At 34.2% G+C, this 24,883-nt stretch overlaps 1 protein-coding gene across 1 annotated transcript in view; it reads right to left on the reverse strand.

Annotated features, from left to right (window-relative positions):
- The window catches only part of LOC126865696 (autophagy-related protein 16-1), a 601,739-nt gene that overhangs the window by 571,073 nt on the left and 5,783 nt on the right, over positions 1 to 24,883 (reverse strand). The window contains exons 6-7 of the mRNA XM_050618511.1: positions 23,936 to 24,041; positions 22,307 to 22,449 (exon numbers count right to left, since the gene is read on the reverse strand). Coding sequence (XP_050474468.1) covers positions 22,307 to 22,449; positions 23,936 to 24,041 — 249 coding nt within the window. The remainder of the gene's footprint in view (positions 1 to 22,306; positions 22,450 to 23,935; positions 24,042 to 24,883) is intronic.

Consider the following 24,883-nt stretch of genomic DNA (forward strand, 5'->3'; position numbering starts at 1 on the left):
TATGAATATATTATATATGTTAGACGAAACTTTTTGAAATTTCATTAACGCTATGATGAAACACAACTGGCGTGATTGTATTCGTAAAATGTGAAATCGATGTGAAAACATATATAGAAGTTACAAGATATTTATTGCAAGTATATGCTTCGCAAAAATTACCAAAGTAGTCACATAGTTATTTATTGATTGTGTTAGTACGCCACGATACTTGATCAAGCTGTAATTAACATTAAATTCTGTATAAATTTTCAGACCCGTTTCAAACTGTACCAATATAATCATGACAGTCATGTCTCGTTAATATACTAATGAAATTCAACAAAATATTTTCTATATATTCATACAAAATTTGTTTTAGTGTCCAAATGCTTTCGTGAGCCACTGTATATAATGTCTACATAAAAAATCTTGAAAGTTCGCATCGCGAGTTACAGTCTTCGCCTTCTCTTCATTCTGTCTGATAGAACTAAGCCATGCCGCGTTTCCTTTCTTAACTTTCGCGAGTTGACATCCAACCACATGACGATTTTATATCACCGAGTTGAGGCTGCGAACACATGACAGAAGTGTTTACGCCGCTGTGAGTTTCTACTCCCACAGAAAGCCGGCACAACCACTAAGATGCACGCCGTCAAAGGAACACGCCTATTTGGAAATCTAACTGACGCTTTGGCCGTGGCGTAGACACGTGCATACGTTCGCATACACGCTCTGTCAGCGGTGGATAGATGGATGCATGCATAATTGATGTGTCTATGTAGTGAACTTGTGTACATACATATGTGTGTACACACGTCTGTCACGTTTGCCCGCTAAATTGCGAGGCTTCCAGCCGAACTTGCCCAGCTTTTCATTCCGCCTAACCGTTTAAACGATTCTTCCAGGCTGAAAACCGCTAATTTATGCTGAATCTCCAAGGAGCGATTTCACCGTTTGTCCGAAGATACGGTAGCTTTCGCGCCGATAAACGGTTCATTCCTGGGAATTCCTATTCATTTTTAGATCATTCGTTCTGTTTTCTTTATACTCGTTAACAGCGATAAATATCTTCGCGAGGCAATTACTGTTAGATGAAGTTTTCGAAGAAACCAATGGTATGAATAGGTTTCTGATATGGTAAATAGATTTAGAAATTCCTATGAATGCATCCGTCGAAGAATACATGATTAATTATCCATGTGATCTTATGATACATAATGTGTTGGTTTGTTTCTAATTTTATCAGTTTATCATCAGACTAAGATCTTATCTTAAGATCTTATAGAGCATTTGAAGCAAAAATCTGCAAAATTCAAAATACATAAAATATCTAAGGTATAATATTCGTTCTAATAACTAGTAGATGAAAGAAATCTTTGCTTGGATTCTATCTCTTGAATTGTATTTATGAAGATATGTTTGAATTACAAAGCAGTATTACTGTATTTTGTTATCACACCATTGTATCAACATCAAATCATTATTACTTTCGAAGTCTTAGATTAAAGAAAAAAGATTATAGCAAATTCTAATTCCCCTCTTCCATAAGCAGACAACATTTCAATTTGAAAATTGAGAAATAAATTTGGTCAAGTATCACCCTTGGAGGAAAACAAATAAAGCACACCGGCAAAATGATTAATATTACAGAGGAACAGAGCCAAACTGCAGACAAGAAATATATTCCTATCTATTCATTTATCTTAATGTCAAAACAAGATACTCTGTCTCTTTTGATCACAGAGAAGAAATACTAATGGTGAATTCGACAAATACATAAATGAAGAACAATTTGTAAAATACCGTCATGTTTTGCTAAATACGTAAGTCCAGGCAACAGCTTTTTATCTTCTGGATGACATGCAATTTACGTAAAGAAGGAGGAAATTTAAGTGGTATCTGCAAATGACAATGGTATCTTAATTAAATCCTAATTATCTTATTCAAATAACGCAAATCAGATCTCAAAATATGTTTGACAATCTATAATCTTGATAATTACTGTGTCAATTAATTAATATATATTTTGAAATTTTTTTAATCAAATTATTATTATTAATTATTCAATAATATATTCATTGAATATAAAAATTTAAATTACTTTGATATTTTCAGGTTAAATTTCAATCTATAAAATACCACTCTACCGTAATAAGTTCATTTAATTAGACTACAGATGTAAAATTAATTTAATAGAAAAGTGTAATATTTATTTTCATATCTTTAAAAAGGGAAGGTGTAAAGAAATGTCCTAAGAAAAATCTAAATAAATAATTCAAATAATCTTGTGATTATTTTTACTAAAGTATTAATTGCTTGTAAACGTGTTGAAACGCTTACTTTCGTTTCAGCAACGCATCAAATTCATCTGCGTGTCTATAATTAACAATTAGTAAAAAATTGTTAACACAAATGATTATTCGGTATAAAACTCATTTTAATGTCGTAATAAATATGCCAAGCAATCAATTAGAATACATGTATCTAAATATTATTACTTATCTTCATTCAACCCTAGAACCATTGAAAAATATCTAGATCCAAGTCTTACAGCTGTAATTTATTCCTTAATGCGTCTCTAACCCCTAACAAAAGTATTTTTGCGGTGTGACGAAGAGTTTTGAGGTCAGAAACAGGAACAAAGAGCAGAGTTTTCCCTCGGTATTTATTAAAGCATTCTTTATTGTCTCTCTACAAATAGAACCCCATACATGTACATCATATAGAGCTTTAAGAGCTGAAGATAACCAAGGAAACGTGTACGACTACGGCTTGCGAATCACGTGCAGTAAAACTGATATGGGGACCACTTCATTGCACTTTAAGACTTACTCCCCTAAGAATGCTTCTAATAAACTACAATGTTTCTCTTCTGACACAAATACAAACGACTGTACAGTGACGCACGTAGCTTAAGGACTAAAGAAACGATATCGTGGTTACTACAGCTTGAGAAAATATTTTACATTTCTTCTAGCAATCGACTATTTCTGTATTTACCACTAATATTACTCTTGTACTTCTTTAAGAATTTGTTATTTGCTATTGTAGATTTAAAGAAAATCGAAAATATCTCCTTAAGTCGATATTTGAGTGAAAATTGTAAATTCTCGTATTGAACAGCCGAAGTTTTTTGGTTGTCTACATAAGGATTAAAGATTAGAATGAAAGATATATAACACAATATGGTAAATAAAAATAATTAATGAAATATTATTGAAAGCATTAATTTTAAAGTACAAAAAAATTGGATGATTTTGATTCTTGAAGTATTATTTTATGTATAAAACCCAGTGTAAATTATAAAAATTAATCTAATTTAGCTACTTTTCTTAATGAGGCATATATTTGTTTGTTGGTGATTTACAATTGAAATCGAATGAAATTTCTTTAACTCCTCAGTAAATTATAGTAATGGAATAAAATATCGGACTCCTTCCAGATACAAGTTATACATGGTTAAAGCTTGAAGCAAGTTTTGAAGAAAGCAACTTTCACTATACAGCCGCAATAAAAAGTAAGTGCATCAAAAAAATGATCGTTCTATTTAATATGACAATAAGTACAACGTAAAGATCTAGAATTAAAACAAATATCCGCTGTACCCGATTATTACGTACAATCAGCATTATGAAACTTTTCTTTTATCTGTATTGTTGGGAGGTGTAGTAATAATTTGTGTCATAAATTTCAGACCAGAAATGACGGGATACCACATAGACTGCAATAACTTATGTCACACGGCAACTTAATCCTACATGATTAACGAGTACAATATGTGAAGTCTTTGCTGATGACGTTAGATAGCGCAATTACTATTGATGCAGCTTCTCGTGAGTTGTGTCAACGTCAACCGATCATTATCCATCTTATCAAGACAGCTGCCTGTTTTAAGATTTCGTATGAGATATATTAGGATCTTTAGAATGAAGAGTATGAAGGAGAGAAAAATTTATTCAAAGAAAAAGGAGACCAATTTCACTTTTATTTATGTCTTTCTTAATGCGATTCTGATTTTTTATCAAAAACTGTTCATGACAAAAATTCAGTCTATAGTAATGCCAAATGTATATATAATAATAACAAAGTTTTAGAAGAAGCAACTTTCACAATGAAAAGCATAATACAAAACCCCAACTAAGAGAACATTATGAAATATATTATTAGAAAAAGTGATAAGGAAAAATATGTGGATTTCTAACTGCATACAATAGTGAAAAATTAAAAACTGTAGAATGTGAACGGTTCTTGTTTGAGTTGCAGGTTTATTATCCTTTAATTTATTACCTTTATATCGTAACATGAAATATATAAGAGAAAAAGAGATATAACAAAATTAGGAAAATAGGATTGAAATTTATAATATGCTGAATAGACAATACGTAGATTTATTAGATAAAAGGAATATATGAAAAGAGCAGTTTTAGATGAATGGAGTCTAGAAATGACATTTTTTTATGCTGACATACGACAAATTAAAAGATCCTTATGAAAAAGATGAAAAATATTGAACTATGTGATATAAATGAGCTATTATAACGAATAAGTGTCTTCTTAAAATCTGTATTTCTCGAATAAACGTTATGTAGTCATTATTATTAAATCACGGAATAATCAATCACGTGATAGAATTAATTAAAATTAATGCTTCAAATATTTACTTTTTGCGATATTGGAAAATTGTTACATCGCAATATACAAAGCTTATTTAAATCAAACAACTCTTAATTTAATTCATATTTTTGTTACATATTAATTTACGTATATGACATTCATATTGCAAAATAAGTTTTAAAAATCCTGAATTTCGGAGTGAAATATTAATATTCACCTTGAATCTTCAATATTCATTCATTTAAATATTCTTTACACATGGAAGTACATACAGTTTCGAGTTTGCAACGGTAATCAATCAGCATAAGTAAATTTTTTTTCGATTTGTGAAGGTGTTCTCCGCGGATGGTCGATGAAGAAGATTTAACTCAAGAAAATTGTTGGAAATATTGCCGGCGGAGACGCACAAATTGCCCGTCACGACTGTAAGCAGTCGTACGTAGTTATGTGCCGTGAAATGGATCGAACTTTATTACGAATGGCACAAATCGTGTTGGTTGCGAGAACTTTTGAAATCGGTTTCCAAGAGAAACCGCTTCAGCAATGCGTGTTCAACGCCCAAGTACCTGATTATTAAGCCGAGTGGATAATCACGATCAACAAACTACCATTAATTACACTGCCAATAATTGTCTCGGAATAACTAAACGCGATTAAGATAAGGTTATTCGCGGAAAGATATTTTCATCGCAGATTGTATTAGTGATATAAGCTTTATAATATGCAGAATATGAAATAATACGAAAAATCTTTTAGCAACAGAAATTAGCATAATATCTCGATAAATAGAAACGTATATTTGCAATGTTGGTAAAAATATTTATTTCCTGTTATTATTATTGTATTTTTCGAAAATTTCATTATTCAAAATTAATGTTCAATTCTTCAGAAACAGGTGATTTATTTCCATAGATTCATTTATCACGAGAAGTTAGAATAAATACCTAATGGTAAACATCAAGAGAAATATTAAAAAATATTTCTAACCTGTCATCATCTTTTTTACTTTCTAGTTTATAGAGTTAGTCAATGTGACTTCTGAATTTATATTTGTATCTTAATTTAATATTTCTTGCTCTATCTGTTCCTTGCCTCAGATCGATCTAAACATGACTTTAACTTCACACACTAGATGATTAATTATTTTTTATCTATGTATTTCTGTGCGGAATATTATAAACAAATAATCTTTCATCACCAAATATCTCATTGAATCTACTATCATTCGCAGTAATAATTATCGTATAATTACAAAAAGAAAAATCCTACTTCTCCAATGTGTAATATACTTAATTCATTAGACTATCATGCGTTTTAAAGAAAATATATCCACGAATACCGCGATTCATGCTTTTTACTCTGAAACAAATCTCCGGGTACAACAAACACGTAAAAATTCTTTTTAAACGCATTATTTGTTAAAACTGAGGTTCAAAAAGCCTGTTACTCTTCATAGAGGATTTTCCCTGAACAACACTGAATATTAAATTCATAAATAAGACGCGAAAGAAAAGGAAATCCTCTAAAATTTATATCCTTAACGGGATTTAATACGCCTCAAGGACTTATCTCTGTCGAAATTCAGGGATATTCGATAGGAGCACAAACGTGATGCAGTTATAACACGAGGGGAAATTTAATTAGCTGGATTTTCATGGTCACGGAAGACAAAAGAAAAACGAACGTTTTGAAGATGTATAATAGAATGACAAGCGGTGCAATTGTAAGAGAATTCACTTTCACACGATAATTTAGTTACAAGTTATCATCTGTACCGCCACCGCGATGCGCGCAACACACGTTCACACCGAGCAAACGTGATTTCAACGCATAATATTCAACAGAGTTCAAGCCCATTCATCACGACGAATTGTGTTAAGCTACGCGGGTTCAGCAGCGCGAAAATACATAAAGTCCTCATAATGCTTGGACCCGCCTCGTGATTTATCATTTGCATTTCTTGAAGAAAACACCACCCACTTCCAGTTCTATACTTTCGAGGGGTCGAAGTTCGCGACAGTCATCAAAATCTTTCGGTGGAACCAGTTCTCTCTAATTTGAGCTCTGATAAGGCTGGTATTACAGTCGATTCAAGAATCGCCGGTAGTTGCGGAGGACGAAAACGCGGTCGTTCTTGAAATCTCCACTTAATTATACTTGAGCGAATCAACTAATTATCTTTTTCTCCCTTCTCACCTCCTTCCCTGACGTCGCAACATCGGTGCTGCCCAACCCTCTGGCTTCTCATCCCCCCCCCTGATTCATCTTCTTCCTTTCTTTATTCTCCTTGCTCGAACTTAACCGAGCGAATTGAGTGCGTCCGTCTAGTGCAGTTTCTCGGTCGATATTCCTGTCCGCTTTCATCGTAACTATAGCAACGGCGATTCATGAGGAGACCTTCCGAACTGGTCTATTCCGAATAAAGATTCATCTTTAATTATAATCTTTGATCTAGCGAGGATCTTTTTGCCCCACCCTGGCTATCACGGACGCACAGACACGTCTACTTTGGACATTATAATGATTCCTTTGTGTCTTGTAATCAGACGTCCTCCTTTTTACCCAGAGTATGTTCGTCCTTTCATAAGAGGCAGTCCTAATTTGAAACGTCAATTTTTAACGAGTCGTTAAGTCTTTATAGCCGGCGACCGGTTTCCCTAATAGATTGCAGATTGAACAATCATCTCGGTCATTATAGTCGTTTATGCATACAGAATGGATTGTTTCGCATCGCAGATAGTTTATTTTCTTTGGTAGAAGAAGATGTTTGAAAGGAAAAAAAGTCTCGAAGAAAGAGTTACGTGAATAATAGTGTCTTTTTATAAAATACATATTTTATTTGGAGAAGAAACGATAGGGATTATATTCTTATAAAACTCACACAGGAGACTTATATTGTGTTAGATATTTCTTTAATGGAACTGTAAGTTGGTTATATCTAATCAAATATAAAAACAGATCTTAATATAATGTCAATAAATATGTATGAACATTGATTCTGATTGCGGTTCGATTTGTTGTAAAAAAATGTTTTAATAAATTAAGCACTAGGTACACACTCCTGTACAAAGAATAGTTAATTAAAAGCTCGCAGCTTTATAGATGGAGGTACAAGGGTTTACCAGAAGAACAAGAAAACATACAAAATATATAGAATTCGAAAATAACAAAAATCACAACGATGAAATAACTTAGAAAAAAGTAGATATTTGTATTTACTTTAAGACCTTTTTATTATAAAATATTCTGTAGAACAACGCTATTCATATTTAACTGTACTTTAAACCGTTTACCCTAATAACGACAGCCCGAAATTCTGGAACTCACTTGATATGATAATGACACGTTTCTCTTTTAACTTTGAGATGAACAATTCAAACGTCATTCTAAACAATACAGAAAAGAATAAACTGAAACATCGGAGAAGCACAGTTGTGAAGAAACAACCATACAAACCGGAAGTGTTTGCAGTGCTTTGAAAAATTAATCTCTGTTCCGTAATACAAAGCGTTACATTCGTTACCTGTTAATCGTTGGTAAACTGAGCAAAATCCTCTGAACTGGCGTTATAATCGTCGCGTGTTATGTAAATCATTAGTAACTTATTCTGGAATTTACCGAGGACAAGAGAAGGTGGTTAAGAACATACCGTGTGTTTAGACAGATCCATGTTGCAATTTGAATGCAAATATCAATGAAGTACACTGCAGCTGTAACTTCAATATGCATAAACTTATTCCAATGAAGAGACATTTCTCGATTCGAGCTGTTATTGTCATCTTCGCAGTCATAGCTTTAAAAGAGAGAATAAAGCAAGAAATAAGTGAAAAACAACAGCTGATAACGAAATAAACATTTTTAATACAGTTCTGATTCATTGACAAATGTGACATCTATTGAGATAATAAACTTTGACCAAACGCATTTGCTCATCTGCGTTAATAATTTGTTACTAGAAAAGAAATATTTTGGAGTCATTTTGAAGATTAAAGTGTTACTTTAAAAAAGTAATATATTATACGAAAGAGAAGGAGAAAGAAAGAAAGAAAGAATGTTTATAATAAATCGTAAATACCAAGGAGATAGTTTTGGACTGATAAAAGTTGACCAACGTTACTTAACATTAAGTCAATTTAATAGAGAATTAGAAATATAAGAATTTAAAAATACTCGATCCTTAATAGTTTGAGAAAGCATATCAATCTCTTAAACACTATATAGATTCAATATAAAAATCAATATATTAATTATCCAAAATTCAATACATTATTTTTTATCTGGCAATTAAACGTAATTCCATTCTTATACCCTTCTCATATGTATAAAAAATTATTTTACGTGAAAACGTTTGATCCTGTTTTGTCCAGTACCTAACGAACCTCCAGTTTCCATTGAAACACTATTCAGAACCATGCGCATTCATCACTCATTCCACACATGCAGCACACGGGAGCACAATGTGGTTGATCCTAATATATCAACATTTGTTTATACCACCAGAGAGATTGCTAGACTCGTCTAATTGAACCGTCACTGGTTCGCAGATAAGACCTCCGCAGACTCTATTTGAGGATACAATGGAGCTAGAACACTGCGTGCGAAATTATCTGACATTGTGCCATTATAGTCGGTAGTCGTCCCTCGATCTCACGACCCAACAAGGAACATCGTGGTGCTGAAGAGTAGGAGAGGACGCAAGGGGACAATCAGTGGAATAGGACAGGCACTGGCGAGACGCACAAGTTGAAATGATGGTAGGGGATTAGCTGTGTAAAAGCGTCGCAAGAGAGAGGAAGATAGAGATGCAAGGAAAACGAAGGTTTTACATTTATCTGTGGCAAAGATCCATCAACTAATTCCATTAACTTAAGACTTGGGATTAACGAATAACGCGCACGAGGGTCTCGCAAAGACAGTAATTAAATATCCCACTGAGAGAGCGATTTCGTCACGTAGATAGATTCGAACAAGTTTCGAAAACTTCCTGTAACGCGATGTGAGGCATTAATTTACGAACGCAACTGTGAATTAGCATCTAGGTTAAGATACATGTTGGAAGTTTATATGCGCGTAACAAATGAACCTCTCATAAGCCAAACTGGATCAACTCCATTTCTTTATCGATCTCTTAATTTTATTAATATTCAATTCTTACGAAACAAAAGAGTATGAATTTTTGCTCCTTTGAATAGAAGACCTATGCCTTTTTCTTCCGATAAATACAATTTAAATATTGAAGCTTTGCCCTTGTTGGTGAAAACCATTCAATTATTGAATTAAAACCCAAAAAACGAAAAGGAAGATATACGAGAATATCTTAGTATTTTAGTTTTTAAATATGAAAATAGTTTTGCTTATAAAAGTGTAGAGAACAGAAAACTGAAAGCACAAAATTTTGTCCACAGCTGGCGAACTATTTATTTCTCCAAATAAAACACCGTATTTGAAAATAATTTGTTGGTTGAATATTTCATTGAAATAACACATAATTTGAATAGTTATTCAAAAAATATTCCATTCAAACACGAGCTTGATCCGTAGCGACACAAATCTAAATCCGTATTAAATTTATATTCAACAAACGACAACCTATAAAATATTCACAGGTACGAAATGATATTTCCGATCGATCACATATTCCCGCTAAAATTCCATCCGGTGAAATTAAAAGTCATCAATAATTATCGGATATTACCATTCACTACGCCACAATTATCGCAGTAATCAGACTGTTCGAGATACAATACCCAAGACCTGCAATAAGCCAAGCTCCAGATTTAATTAGCTCAGAATTCAGGAGTTTGGTCGGGTTGGAATCTCCCCGTTAAAAGTTCTCGACACTTTTAATTTAAATCCGGTTCATATTTGGGGCAAAGGGTGCAGAGAAATGTTCGCGAGTAAGGAAGAGAATAAGTCGGATGGCACTGCGAATAACATCATACAAACCGTGTCCCATTAATTAAATTCCTTCCAAGGAGTTTTGCAACCCTGTCGGGATGGATACCGCGAATGAACGTGGCTGGTTCGTTAGATTCGAATGGCTGCGATATCGAAAATAGTTTCGTGCTCAATTTACGTTTAAAGCATGCCATGGAATGTCGGCTTTGTGTCAGCTGTGGAACATCGACCATAGAAATTGAAGAAAGATATAGAATGAGCGAAAAGCACAAGAGAAAAGAAGGGGTAGCAGTGAAGCTAGACGAATTGGAATTACCAGAGCCATATTGGTTTAAGCGTGGTATGCATAATTTTCTCTATAGAAAAAAATCAGATAGATCTCTTTCGATCCATGCTTCAAATAATGCATAGAATGTAAACCTTAACACCTTGTTCATTTAAAATTGGTTGGAATACATTTTTACCTTTATTTCTTCTTTTGCTGATATATTTCGCAAGTTTTGAAAAATTAAACGAGCCATTTTGGAGGAAATATCAGAATGTAATAATTCTGCAATAAATGATGCAATAGTGAAATAAATGAATTTTTGGAGAAAACAATTTCGAAGCTTGAATATCATGAGAAATATCAACAACGGCCAATGAATGTCTGAAATAAATTTATTTACAAATTTTAACCAGCATTCTGGCTCAGTAAATGACAACTGTGAAACTTGATCATAATTTAGTTTTATAAATCTACTTGAATGAAAGAGTGACTTTCTTAATTATCTTATTATTTGTCTATGAAATGAAATAAGTTCGTATTTTAATATTTATCTAGATAAATATTTCCTGAAGCAATAATTTCCGATTCCATTGTGTTAATTGTGTCAGAAATACGGATATCCTTGCCTCAAACACGTAGGCTCATACAGTTACTATTCAGGTCCTCATTATAAAAATGAGAACAATTTTGAGGGCAAATGCTTTTACATAACATAATACGACTCAAATATATGTGAAATACGTTAGAATATTTAAAATTCAAATCATTTTATTTGAAAGTGTTTGAAAGTGATTCGCTTAATTTCGATAAAAATTGAAGTTACTTTTCTAAATAAAAGCTAATAAATTAATTCAAATAACTTCAGCTTATTACTTCCTACTTTCATTCCAAATAATCTTGCATTTTTCATATGTCCGTCTTTATAAAAGTAATTTCAAAACTTGTTAATTTCATATACGTATATCTACCATAGTAGAAACGAATCGAAGCTACACAGAGAAAACACGTAGTTCCCGCGGAAAAGAAACCCGGCGCATTCCCCGTCGTTCTTTTATAACGAAAAAAGCAATTCCTCCGGCGGATTACAGGTAACGTCGTTAAGTAAAAAATTTTCGCACGTTGTGTTATTTCGCGATTAATCTCACGCCAATCAAGAAGACGCCCGCAATCACGAGGAAGAGAACAAAGGGTCACGTTGCATGGGAAACAATGGCGTTGTAACGAGAAATGTCAAAGAACGTTCACCTCACTCTCTTGTCGTTCCTTTTCTGCGCGCGCGATCGCGTAGTTTCGCAGAAAAACAGCACACGCCTTCCACATTGTCACGCGATGCGTAATAGCACACGCACGGTGTTGGTTCGAGAATAATGGATACAATAAATGCACAGTGTGCCGGCTCGAAAAGAGACGAGGCCCGTTGACTGAAGTCAAAAGTGTAAAAGCTTGCGCTTTCCAGCCGATTTCACCCTTTCGCTTTTAGCTGCAAATACAGAAGACCTACATACACGGTTCAGAGCACGTTTTAACTTGCAACTCGAGCCGCGCGTACGTGGTCAGAGCACACGAGTACCAAGCATTCGAAGAATGGCGACTTGAATTGAAGCTAAATCCGATTTAGATCGGAGGTAGTCATTGTGCTATATCTATAATCTCTTCTAAATCTCTGAACACCGTAATTGGAGCGTGTCTAAGAAACTCCTCTTCCCCTTTCGTTCTCATCTTCTCTTTTTTCTTCCGTTTCGTCCCTCCTGCTTCCCCTCCTTTTTTCCTGTCAACCGTTCATTCAATTCTTTTCTGTATGCTTACGCTCCGACAGAAATGGATGGAATTAAATGGCGAGAAAGGTTTGGTCGCTGAATGATCCTCTAATAAAGTACCAGCCAGATCTAATTAAATTATTAAACGATTCCGATGAGATAAAGAAAATGGTTTCCAGTTATGTACGCTTCAATCGAATTATATTTTGCTTTGTAATTGGTAATTATCGATCAACGTCGGCAACACCGACAAAATTATCTCTTTTGATTTTTCAATTATACCCGATGTCGTTGTTGTTCTGTTCGTGCGTAAAAACCCTCCGGTGGATAAATATTTAAACAAGCCGTAGTTTAATTCCTTTATATGAGGCTGATATTTAAGAATAAAATAATTTCGTGTTGTTGACCGAAAGCATGTTAATTAAGGGAAATGTCATTATTAAAAAAGGAAAATATTTGAAATACAGATCACAATAAATAAATGCATGAAACAACGATAAGTGTATTTTGCATTTGCTAATAAAGGATCAATCCAATATTCTGGACTGATTGAACTCGTGATATGCGCTAATAACATTATACTGAATTTATTGACGAACGACTGTGTATAATCAATTGCACGTTATTCGACTGTAGAATAATTAAGAACTAAATTTAAAATATGAAAATTGTAATATTTATTTTCAAATATTTGTAAAAAACATACAATACTAACATATTCGTTGTTAGACTTCTATCGATATACTGTCATACATCAGACAAGAGTAACGAAAGTCAGACGAACTAAGAATTCGAAATAAAAATTTCAAACAATGTCAACCTCCACGATAAGCATGACTCGAAAAAGCGACGAAACTCTCGCAAACCTTATTTTAAGAACACCTAAGCTCTTTTTAGACTTTACCTAACATGATATAAACGATGAAAGAACCAGTGAAGTCTAATTTAACACTTCGTTATCCTAACGATGAAAACGAGTTGTCGTCTTTAAATCTCGTTATGATTAATATCGACTGACATCTGAAATTCTAATGTGCATAGCAGCTCGATCGCAAAACATGTAACTGGCAATCATGGAGGCAAATTGCAAGCGTTCACAGTTCTCCATTAACGCTATTCAAGACATGTCTGAAGCAGGGCATTAATTTCTAATTAACGGCTAACTGATATAGGACATGACCTCTCTCTCTCTCTTTCTCTCTCTCTCTCTCTCTCTCTCTCTCTCTCTCTCTCTCTGTTTGTATATGTCCATCAGTGATGCCAGTTCCGTTTCTGTATTCGTGTTGAATTCTGCATGCACACACCACCGCCCGTTATTTGGGCATATGCTTTTATGAATCTTCCGGCGAAGTTCATGCTTCTCTGCATCATACTGGGTTAAAACATGAAAGAAAGGAAGACACCGGCGCTGCTTTTGAAAGTGGCGTAAATACTAATTACTTTCACAGTCGTGATTATGCGACTGAGGTCGAGGACATCAATCGAGGTACGTACCAAGGACACAGAGAAGAAACGAATGAAAAAAAGTGAAACGACGGTGGAAAGAACTAGCTTTTGCCTTTTCACGCTATAATATATATATATATATATATATATATATATATATATATATATATACCTATAAAAGATGTTACAAAAAAGTGGGCGATATTTGTAAGATATGATTCTAGATAATAAAGAAAGTTTGTGTATAAAGATGTCAGTCGAAAAATGTTAGCAGGTGTCGTGGTAATACTTATGGACGTGTATATATGTATATGTATATATGTATATATCTCACCGCAAGTTCCGCCAAGATTCTTATAGAATCCTAACACCAGTTTCGTAAACCAAGGGTTCACTTCGTCTCTTTCTCTACTCCCATTCGAGACATAGTTAGCTGGCCAAATATCTACAGGTTGTTCATTGTCCCGCGTGTGTTGTTCACTACAAACGTGCTGATTTCGTTAGGCGTGTCCCTGGCCAACGGCCAGAACATTTACACCATTCCACGACAGAGAATCTGCAAAAGTTTCCGATTCTGTCGTTTCCAAGTGTTGCACGGAAACACAAACGGTTCCTAAATTGGAATTGGAAATAGACAACGCGGTATACTGATTTACACAAAATGGAGTTTAATAAGTAGCATGAGAACAGAATGTGAATTATTTCTGTTGTGAGCAGAATAGAAGTAATATTTATGGACGAGTGAATAGGAGTATTTTATAAAAGAATAGTAATTGCAATATATTTGTTATAAAATAAAAATTGTCAACCAACCAGAAATTTGTAGCTATACGAAGAAATCTTATATGGATGAAAAATTCCTATGCGACCAAAGGAAAGTAGAGAAGTCCTTCCAGGATAGAAGAAAATATTTCGAATATTTTCCTATACATATAACTTTGAGAGATTCAGACACAACAGAAAATTATTTATGGACCTTCGTATATCGAACTCAAAATATTCTCTATTAGTAGGAAACTGCAAAACGTTAATTTGTAAGTATTAAAAAAAAAAAAAAAAAATAACGAGAAATACGCAAATTATTAAAATACCAAATAATTTGTAAAAGCTATAAAAGAGCCAAACGTTTGCCATTTCCATTTCATTTAAAATAAAAATATCTAAAATTTACCATAATTTAACAACATATTTAAAGAAAATTCGACAAAGATTTATTATAATTAGAACGAAAATGAACGTGAAATTTAAATCCTTTCCTCGTTGAAAACGCTGTACGATGTCCCAAAAAAATTTTGCGAGTGTACACGTAGAATATATATGTATTTGAAAACATACTCGCGTTGAATTCAGATCTCGTGTTTCGTCCTGCGTGAACTAAATACGCTGTCACTGGCTAAATATAAAAAATATAAAGGGGAAAGTAAAAGGGAAAAATAGTGTAGCATGTAAGGCCAAAGAAAACTGACGTGAGCAAGGGTGCTAATTTTCGTTCCTGCTTAACTGCATAACTCGACACGTACACGTACAATGAATACTATTCATAATATATGTGGTTTATATACGCTCAATAATGAGACAGGAAATAGGAAGAACCCGACTTTCACAACCTATAACGAATATCGATTGTCAGTGCATTCACCTCAAGTACGATGGTAAAATGATAATTTTATATTATAAAACAAAATTCTTGTACCAAATGAAACATGCAGCAAAACTAAACATCAAACATTTCTTGATGATGACATATTTGAGTCAATTTTTTATTTCGCTTTTTTTTATTTGACCATCAATTGGTTCCTGCAATTTAGCACCAATTGCACCATCTTCTAATATATTACAGTATCAAAAAAGATTATGTAACAATTTCCTAACATGAAAGTATAACAAACAATTAAGTATTTCATTGCAAACGCACTCATTGTTCATTTATCATGTGCGATGGAAATGACAAAAAACAAAAACTTGAACATACAAATTAATACATAAAAATAAATACATAAAAATTTGCTGTACGAATTATTATCGTCCTTTCTTAATTTCTTAACTATTTGTCAAAAATATTTAATACTATATTATTCCGAAATAATTCAGAATAATATAGTATAAAATAATAAAAATATCGAAGAATAATAAATTGTTTTAAACGAACTGAAAATCCAATGTATATATATCGAAAAACGAATACCTTAAAGCGAGCAACTGGTGCCGAACATTTTTCCAGCCTTTCATAAATGGAATTGCTAGATAAACGAGGCAGAAGGTAAACGTTAATTCCGCTAGAAATTTGCAATCATCTAGAAATAAATCAATAAAAGATGGGAGGCAGCGTCTGGCCACATGGATTCTCCGCATGTACCGTTGGGATTTAATAGGTATTACGTGCAATCCGGCCTTAATTCGATAAAACTGATAGCCACCCGCTCCTTGTAGCTCCATCGATGAGCAACGGAAAATAAAAATACCAGGAGGAAACAACGAGAAACGGTTCGTTCTCTTCAACACGCACGCGGCACAAGGACACCGCAAAGCCAGTGTTTAGATTAATTCCCTACACTTTTTTTTTCTCCCTCCGTGATATTCCCGCAGCGTACCTGACATTCCTACCTATATCCACCTATTCCTATTAGGGATGTAAATGCGGTAATTTTGCAAGGTAATTACTGAGCTCGGCTTGAAAGTAATGCCTTTGAACGAAGGGGACTACCATCGTGGTACCCAGTGCCCACCGTGTTACCCTGAAATTACTGGATGACGCCTGAGAGCACCTTCGTGTTTCCTGAATTAACGCTTCAGCTTTAGTCGAACCGGTTTACCCATCTTTTTTCTTCTTTTTCTTTTCGACTTGAATATGACCATTTGTCTAATTTCCATCTACCTCTCTAAAATCATTTTTACCTTTTCATCGTGAAGATTAAGAGAAATGAAGTTATTCCATTGCTTCACCTGTCATCTGTATTATTCAGAACTCATTACACTTGTTAAGGTGTTAAAATTTAGTTAAACATATAATGTAAATCCTAAATAATTAGCATAATCTTTCATCTGAAAATTTATCATTGCGTGCAACATTTCTGTTATTCTTCGAGACATGAGAAAGTATTATATTATAGAAATGCATATTATAGTTTCATAAATGTCACAGAATGCCAGTAATAATATTTTTATAGATACAAGTGATCCAATTTTATCTAATTTTGTTAAATATCACGTCATATTCTCTTATTCCTGATACAATAAGTCGTCTGTGGACTTATAGCTTCAAAGATGCAGTGTAAGATCATTACATATAAAAAAAAGAAATAATAATTCTTCTATTGGAAAATATTCTCCAAGTAATTACAAGCGTATTACGCAAAAAGTAGCGAATAGCAAAATCATTGCAGCACATAATACAATCAAACAGACAAAATAAATGCTTCCGAGATTCAATGATTGTAATTTTGCATTGATGGAAGTGAACAGTACTTTCAGCAGCTCTCACAACGTGAAGATCTCTATTTTACTCTTTTCTTTGATATCTAATGACCTTGCGTTATGATTCATTAAAATTTTCTAAATGACAGCCATTGCACCGACATTGGAAAAAGGAGGCATAACGTATTATTTAAGAAAATTGAAGTAACTTTTCTGATACATTTCCGGAGAAAAAAGTTTATTATCAGCGTATTATAGCATCTTAACGCTATGCAACTTCCAAAACGAATACTTCCTTCGTATCTCTAAAGATAGAAGGGAAAATATTTCAAGTGCACGACGTTATAGCTTTACTCTGTACAAGGATATATTTTATATCGGCGATCAGAGGCTAACAACGATCAAACAAAAAACTCATGTGTTCCAGCCAAAAGGAAATCGAGACATAAAGCAGCAATCAACGAGCCAAGCCTCGTTAGAACTTAGTCATCAGTTAATTGCGGAAGTGTATAGGCAAGTAGTAAAGTATGCCTGTCTTTCGGTTCGTATTAGATACGTGCTTTAAATACCATATTTAAGTGGGATAAAACTCAATAGTAAAGTACGTCTCGAATAATTAAAACCAATTGTAAAGGAGCATGTTTGATGGCATTACTTATTAACTTGATTAGTCTTAATCATTTGTCTGCATCTTTACGTGCTTCCTGTATACATTTCTTCTTAATAGCGTAAATGAAAAACTTAAAATTCGTATGTCGTTATTTTACAGAATTATAAGAAAACTCAACCCACATTTAGTGGAAACTATAAATTAAAACCTCTCCTCAAAGACTATTTGGAAGAAGATAAAATCCAGAATTATATTATAAAACAGAGGATTTATATTTAATATAGCAGAATTTTATACGCATATAGAATTTTATTCAATTTGCTTTATATATATATAATACATTTTATAGCGAGGTATAAAATTTATTACTCTGTACAGTAAAATAGAATTATATTATAAAGTTTGATGGAATCCATATTTAATATAGTAAAATCTCCCATAGGTGTTAAATTTCTTTTATCGAAGAAAACAAATTACTCTATAAATTGGTAAATTCCATTGCATCACTAGTAATAATTAAAACGAGAAAAAGCTCCTTCGTTTATTAAAAATAATTCACATATTAACACACGAATAAGAATTCCACCCAAACGTACCACTCAATTTTTAACAATGCATGATTTAGGTACAAATGCTTTTATAGTTAGTGGCGATTTGACAATTAAAGGGTATTCGTGTTATTGTTACGTGGCTGTTATTTACAATCGTGAACAAAGAACGGGACATGAAAAGGAACGCGAGAGCTTGCACCTCTATTGGAGAAAAGTGTAAAAGGTATGGCGATTTCACAATGGTGAACGACCAGGAAATCACTGAGGGCTTCGCCAGAGAATCGATACCGTGTCGGGACGTGAGAAATCCAAACGACTGGCGCCCTACTGCCGCGAAATTGAGTCCATTATCGCTCTGACCAGGTACCCTCCAATACCATCGATATTCGTTTAACGCATCGTTTCCCTGCCAGGAGGGTGACAAACAAGGGTCCTAGCGAGAAATATAAAATTTAGGAAGCGAGGTCAGCGACCAAAAAAGGGAAGAGACCATCCAAACCGCCATGAAGATCGGAATAGAGAGGGAAAGAAAGAAATGGATGATAACCCATGGCTTTCAATTCTACCGCTACTGTGAGAAACTCTTTTTCTTTCTTTCTCCATTTCCATCTCTCTTTTCCTTGTTAGAAAAAGCACTGTGAGCAAATAGAAAGAAAAAAAACTGAGAGAAAAGTAAAGGTACTTCTATGATTAAGGGAAAAACTTTATTCATGAATTCCATCGCATCTATTATACCCGCTCGAATAAAATCTATCCGCGAATGATCCTGCGTCTTACAGGAGCAATTCGTTCCTAGAGAAAATACTGAAATTCCGTAATTGCGCCTGCTTTTTCCAACTACTTTTTCACCGACTGACTTTGAATAATCGATGCGAAAGTAAATGTTATGCGTACGCATTTCCTGAACGCGTCGCGTCGCCGAGACGAGAAACTGAATAAAAGGAACTGTAATTTACAGAACGAGAGGCGTACTTACATATGCGTTGATACGAGTCAACTTCACCGAGAATAGCAGTAAGAAACATTGGCTCGCTACGTAAGGAAATTGATCAAGGGTTCCTGTTCCGAGAATAACGTCTGAGAAACATTGTAGACCGTTGGAGACGAAGTAGAGGAGAATAAACATCAAGCGGTCAGTTCTCGCACCTTTCATCGTGAATAGCCGAGAGTGGCTTGGCTACGCCTCGAATCCCTCACAGTTCGCGTGTTTTCTCGTAAGTTTACGCGCCATTGGCCGCCAATCTTTAGAATGAAACTGCCGCTGCTGAGTGGATTCTCAACGCGACTTGCTTCGAGAACAAGACGCCAGGAAAAAGTGCGTCGGGTGAACAATGAAAAAAGGGGGCTTGAAGGGAAGAGAAACGAGAGGAAGACCTCCGAGCGGATGAAATACCCGTATATAACAGTCACGATCCGAGGGCGACGAATAATCACATTTAACATGTCCAACGATACGCGAACAATACACCGACCGTCCTTCATACAGATATATTACACATTGTATTCCATTGGCAACGCCACAGCTATAAACGGCGATATTACCGCATAGCAAGCAGCCTGAAACCTTACAATGCATTTTAGAAACGCACTATGAAGTATGTCATGGAATTGTAAAGTCACGCTATCGTCCAATCTACCTTTCGTAGATACGCTCGCGCTTGTTGCATGCTTACATATTGTCGACGACTAAGTCCTCCGTATGATTGTTCAACACAGACAAATTTGATTCTTTGCTCAACGCGTTATCCTGGTAAAAAAACGATAGGTTGTGCAAAAGTTCTAGGTTCATATGAAAATAATTTGCTAGAGAGATAAGTACTTGTCCATGTTTGTTGTACGTACTATAAAGTTTCTGAATTTGTGCTAATTCCTTTCAGACTACTTTTACATATCTTTATAGATAAATAGTTATTTAGAACGTTGTATTTAAACAACTCATAACTTCGATTTATTTATTTTGAAATATAGTACCTCGTATAATAATTGGAAATACTAGGAAGCTTTTGAAGAAAGAATATTTTAGCCTAGAATAAGAATAATATATGCGTTTCTTACGTCATTTTACAATTTATATCGATTCAATTATTCCGATAAGAATATCGTACAAGTAAATATTTTGCCTACAATAACACGTTAACCGGTACCATTTCTGGTATCATACTCCTCCGAGTATGGAAAATAAGAGGACATCAAAGTGTGATAAAAACCTTGAACAATAACACAGCAGCCTCCACGCTAAATCTTTTTCTCCATCTCAAACCAGCTTATAAACTTCACGATAGTCGTCAGAAGTTATTCTACGACGTCACCGTAGACACGCAATCTTCACGATTTCATCAAAATAACAACATATAATAGCAAAAATACAATTACATATATGGTATCCGAGTCTAAAAGCAATTGATGCTTTTCATAAAAACTACGTATCTACGTGCTCAACGTATACGCATGTCTTTCATCTCAACGCAAGAAGCTCTACTGAACATGTAAAAAACAACGATCATTCAACTGATGACTTCTTTCCTTTTAACGAGATCTGGCGAAGCAAGCACAAAGAGGAAGATAGTACACGCGAGGAAGATAACCACAAAACTTTCAGTTCCTTACCAATATGAAGAGTCGGTAGGGAACGAAACTAGGACAAACTTTAGATGAGAGAATATCGACATCATCGACGAAAGGAGACAGTATTATTCTTTTGTGAAAGATTATGGAAGCATCCCAGAAGTGTAGCCTATTTCAAGGAGACAAGGGTGGCGTTGAAGATCCTTCGAATGATTTCACGGAACGATTCTGTTGGAATAGTTTTTGCGAATCGTCATTAGCTTTACGATCTCTCGACAACAGATTTACATGAAACGCGGCATAATAGGTCGTCCAGAAAGGTGACGATAAATTTCATATTCTAGTGCTGGCAGATCCACAGACCATCTCGCCTTGGAATAGCTCTGTAATTTAATGCGCGTTTTGCTAAGCATCTGTTTATACACTTCCTAGGACACACTACGGAGCCAATCATATTTTCATAAGGAGAACATAGGAACCTCTCATTATCGTGCTTTCTTAGCCATTTACTCCTTTTTCATGGAAATCTTTCTTTATTCCTCAATGTAGCATGATATATATACAACAATAAATAAAAATAAGGTCTGCTGTTTTAATGTATCCGCATTGTCATAATAATTCGGTAATAATTTATGTGCTTTTACGTGATTTTGTGTGATCATTCGTCTATCGTGATATGTTAATTTATAATTAAAATCTGTCGCAGTGTGAAACGATATTGACAATCGATTGATGCGATAAACATTTTGCAATGGTAATATTATTGATAGGTATAAGGATTTTATATTCCGCGAACGAGACACCACGCATTATTATTACAGATATAAATATACAATGGAGAATATCAAATTCAATTTACTTTAGACTGTAATATAAACATTTGAAATATAATGATTCAAAGTAAAAGAAATAGATTCTTAAATTTAATATTATAGAAAAGAAAATTGAAAATTACGAACGAACATTTCTCTATTTATATTTTCACCATTCTACTTCTGAAATTATTCATTACCCGACTTCGAACAAATTATATTTAAATAATATTCGAACACATATATAAACATAATCTATGTAGCATACGCTATTTGAATACAAAAATTACCACATGGAAAAGAACGAAGTACGTCAACGATGGTTCGATGACTAAAATACAAGCTACATATTTTTGCAAGATCAGCTGCATGCAAACTTTTCCACTTACCTTTAGCCGGAAGTCATTGACGGTCCACACCCGGCTGGCGTAGTCGTTCGACGCTGCAAGCATCAGCGTTCCCGTAGAATCGAAATCGACGCACATCACCCCAGCGTTACTGCCAATAAGTACTCCTTTACTCTCTGACATACCTGAAACGTAATATTTATCATAAATCTAAATTTGTAACGAATACAGCTTCAAAATACAACTAATTTGAATTATTTGTAATTTATTGCTTCTACATCGATTGTTTCCGATACCATTCGTTCTTCTATCTGCTATTAATCTCTTTTCAAATCATATCTTTTCCTTCCTAACCGATTGAATCAATCAAACTACGAAATTCAATGGAAACAGTGATGGTCATTGAGTGGAATAAAAGAAACGAAGAAAATCGAAATGAATTAAAAATGAAAGATAAAGCTGTATAGAAATGTGGAGAGAAGCAGAAGTCGAAGATTACGAGAGAAGCCGTCGAAGTGACGGGCTAAGCGGATATAACCCGAACAATAAGGACGGATGTTTCATCCAATTTGCAACATGGCGCAGAGATTACATTTAAGCACGTTATAGCACGTGTGATCGTTCGGCCATAGCAAGGAAACGTTTCTAGCGGCGGACAGGACTTTAATAAACGTCTGGTTGTAGCTCGGCCATCCACTAACGCATCGCAAGTAACCTGTTGATTCGTTAACATACTTCATTCAGACAGTGAAGAGAAAAGAACCTTTTGAGAACATGTCGCGATACGCTTCGTCTTGCGCGTCATCTCCTGTTCCTGTTCGCGTGGCACCTGCCTATTTTTGCTTACTCTTCTAATAGTTAGACCATCTTATTATAATAACCGTCAATAAACTTGATAATAGAGCACGATAGAACTCATCACAGAGTAAAACTGGTATGTAATAGCTGCATATAAATGTCATTCTAAGATGTTTTTGAAATTTTTTAATAAAATTAATTATCGTAATAGCGCATGGCGAACACTGATTACATCCTACAGTTGGCTCTTTGTTGTGTGAAAGGGAAATCTCCAAAGCACGTATTCATGAACAAAAGATGGCAACAAAGTTTTAATTGGCCTATTATAGCAAGTTTTAATGAAATTTTAAAGTGACTTTCGTATCGCTTGATTGGCCTGCGTAGCCTCGTTAAAGTAAGGAAATTTGATAGATATTAAGGTGATGCTAAATTACTGTGACAGAATCGTACAACAGCAGGCATTATGATCGATTATTTAAATTTTCAAAGTTTCCAATTTCACATTAGCTTCGAGAGCGGTTAATGCAATCAGGCATCCGTACTGTTTGACATTACCGCGTTTAATTCTGGACTCTTGTGACGTTCAACGAATCCGAGCGATAAACCCAGTGAGACTTGTGACTGAAACGAGAATGGTGTAATAATTTACGCGATCTATTGCAGCTCGTTACAAATTTGAATAATAGGGGGACCACTAAATAGATTATACACATGGGGATCTCGATGTTTGGACGCAATATTTGCGTAGCAGGGGCCGTTCAAAGAATCGTTTACCTTGATTAATTGCTCGTTTATCTGTGACGCGCGTACCGTGACGAACATTTAAATAATAGACGACCGTTCTAATAGTACGATTTTGTTTCACTTAATCACCTTTTGAGATATTCCAAAGCTTCACCTTCCTGTCAGCTCCACCGGTGGCAAGCATCCTCTCGGCGGGAGACCATTTTACGGCATAAACTTCTCCGTCGTGTGCAGTCTGTAAGGGTTATTAAACACTTGACGTATAAATTTTGAAAACTTTTAGGTGCATGCATGGGGCAGTAATTAATAATAACAAGCGTATCGGATTGTAATTATGTTGTCAACTTGGATTACAACAAAGTGTTTAAAGTACAAATTTGTTTCGGGAAGATCATTATCGTTTAATATTTCATAAAACCCTGTGTAAAACCTTATTTACATTACCTATACCGTTTACTAAATCGCGAAGACTTTAAAATTTATAAGGCTGCTACTTTTTATAAGAAACTTCTATCTAAAGTAGTTACTAATATATAAAATACACTCTTTTTTCTTTTGAAAATGCTGACGAAATGGCGGAAATACGTAAAAATATTGAACATTTGAAAACTAACGAAGCTAATATTATTTAACTATGAATTTCATTATCATTGCTTTCATTAATAGAAATTTTTCTATCATTAATAGCAATGTCCAATGAATGTAATATTCGATAAACAGGTCGTAGAATATGAAAAAATATAAAATATAATCCTACTAATAGCAAAATGCATTACATTTATAAATATCGAAATAAATGTATAATATGTTTCATGCACAAATCGCGCATTCTATCAATTTCATTGTATATAAATATAATAATATATTCCATGTAAAATGCTTTAGTATTGAAAATATGTAACTAAATACAACACATTAAACTTCGATGCTATTTATATAATAGACAGTCCATACTCGTTAAAACTAAATGCAAAATGGTTCAAAAATTCATACAATTTTTATTAGAACAAATTGTATTGATGAACTATGATTTGCGAATTACACTGTGTGTTCTCATTTAAAATCGTAGTGTAAATG

The sequence above is a fragment of the Bombus huntii genome, chromosome 5 (assembly GCF_024542735.1).
Source record: "Bombus huntii isolate Logan2020A chromosome 5, iyBomHunt1.1, whole genome shotgun sequence".
Taxonomy (NCBI): domain Eukaryota; kingdom Metazoa; phylum Arthropoda; class Insecta; order Hymenoptera; family Apidae; genus Bombus; species Bombus huntii.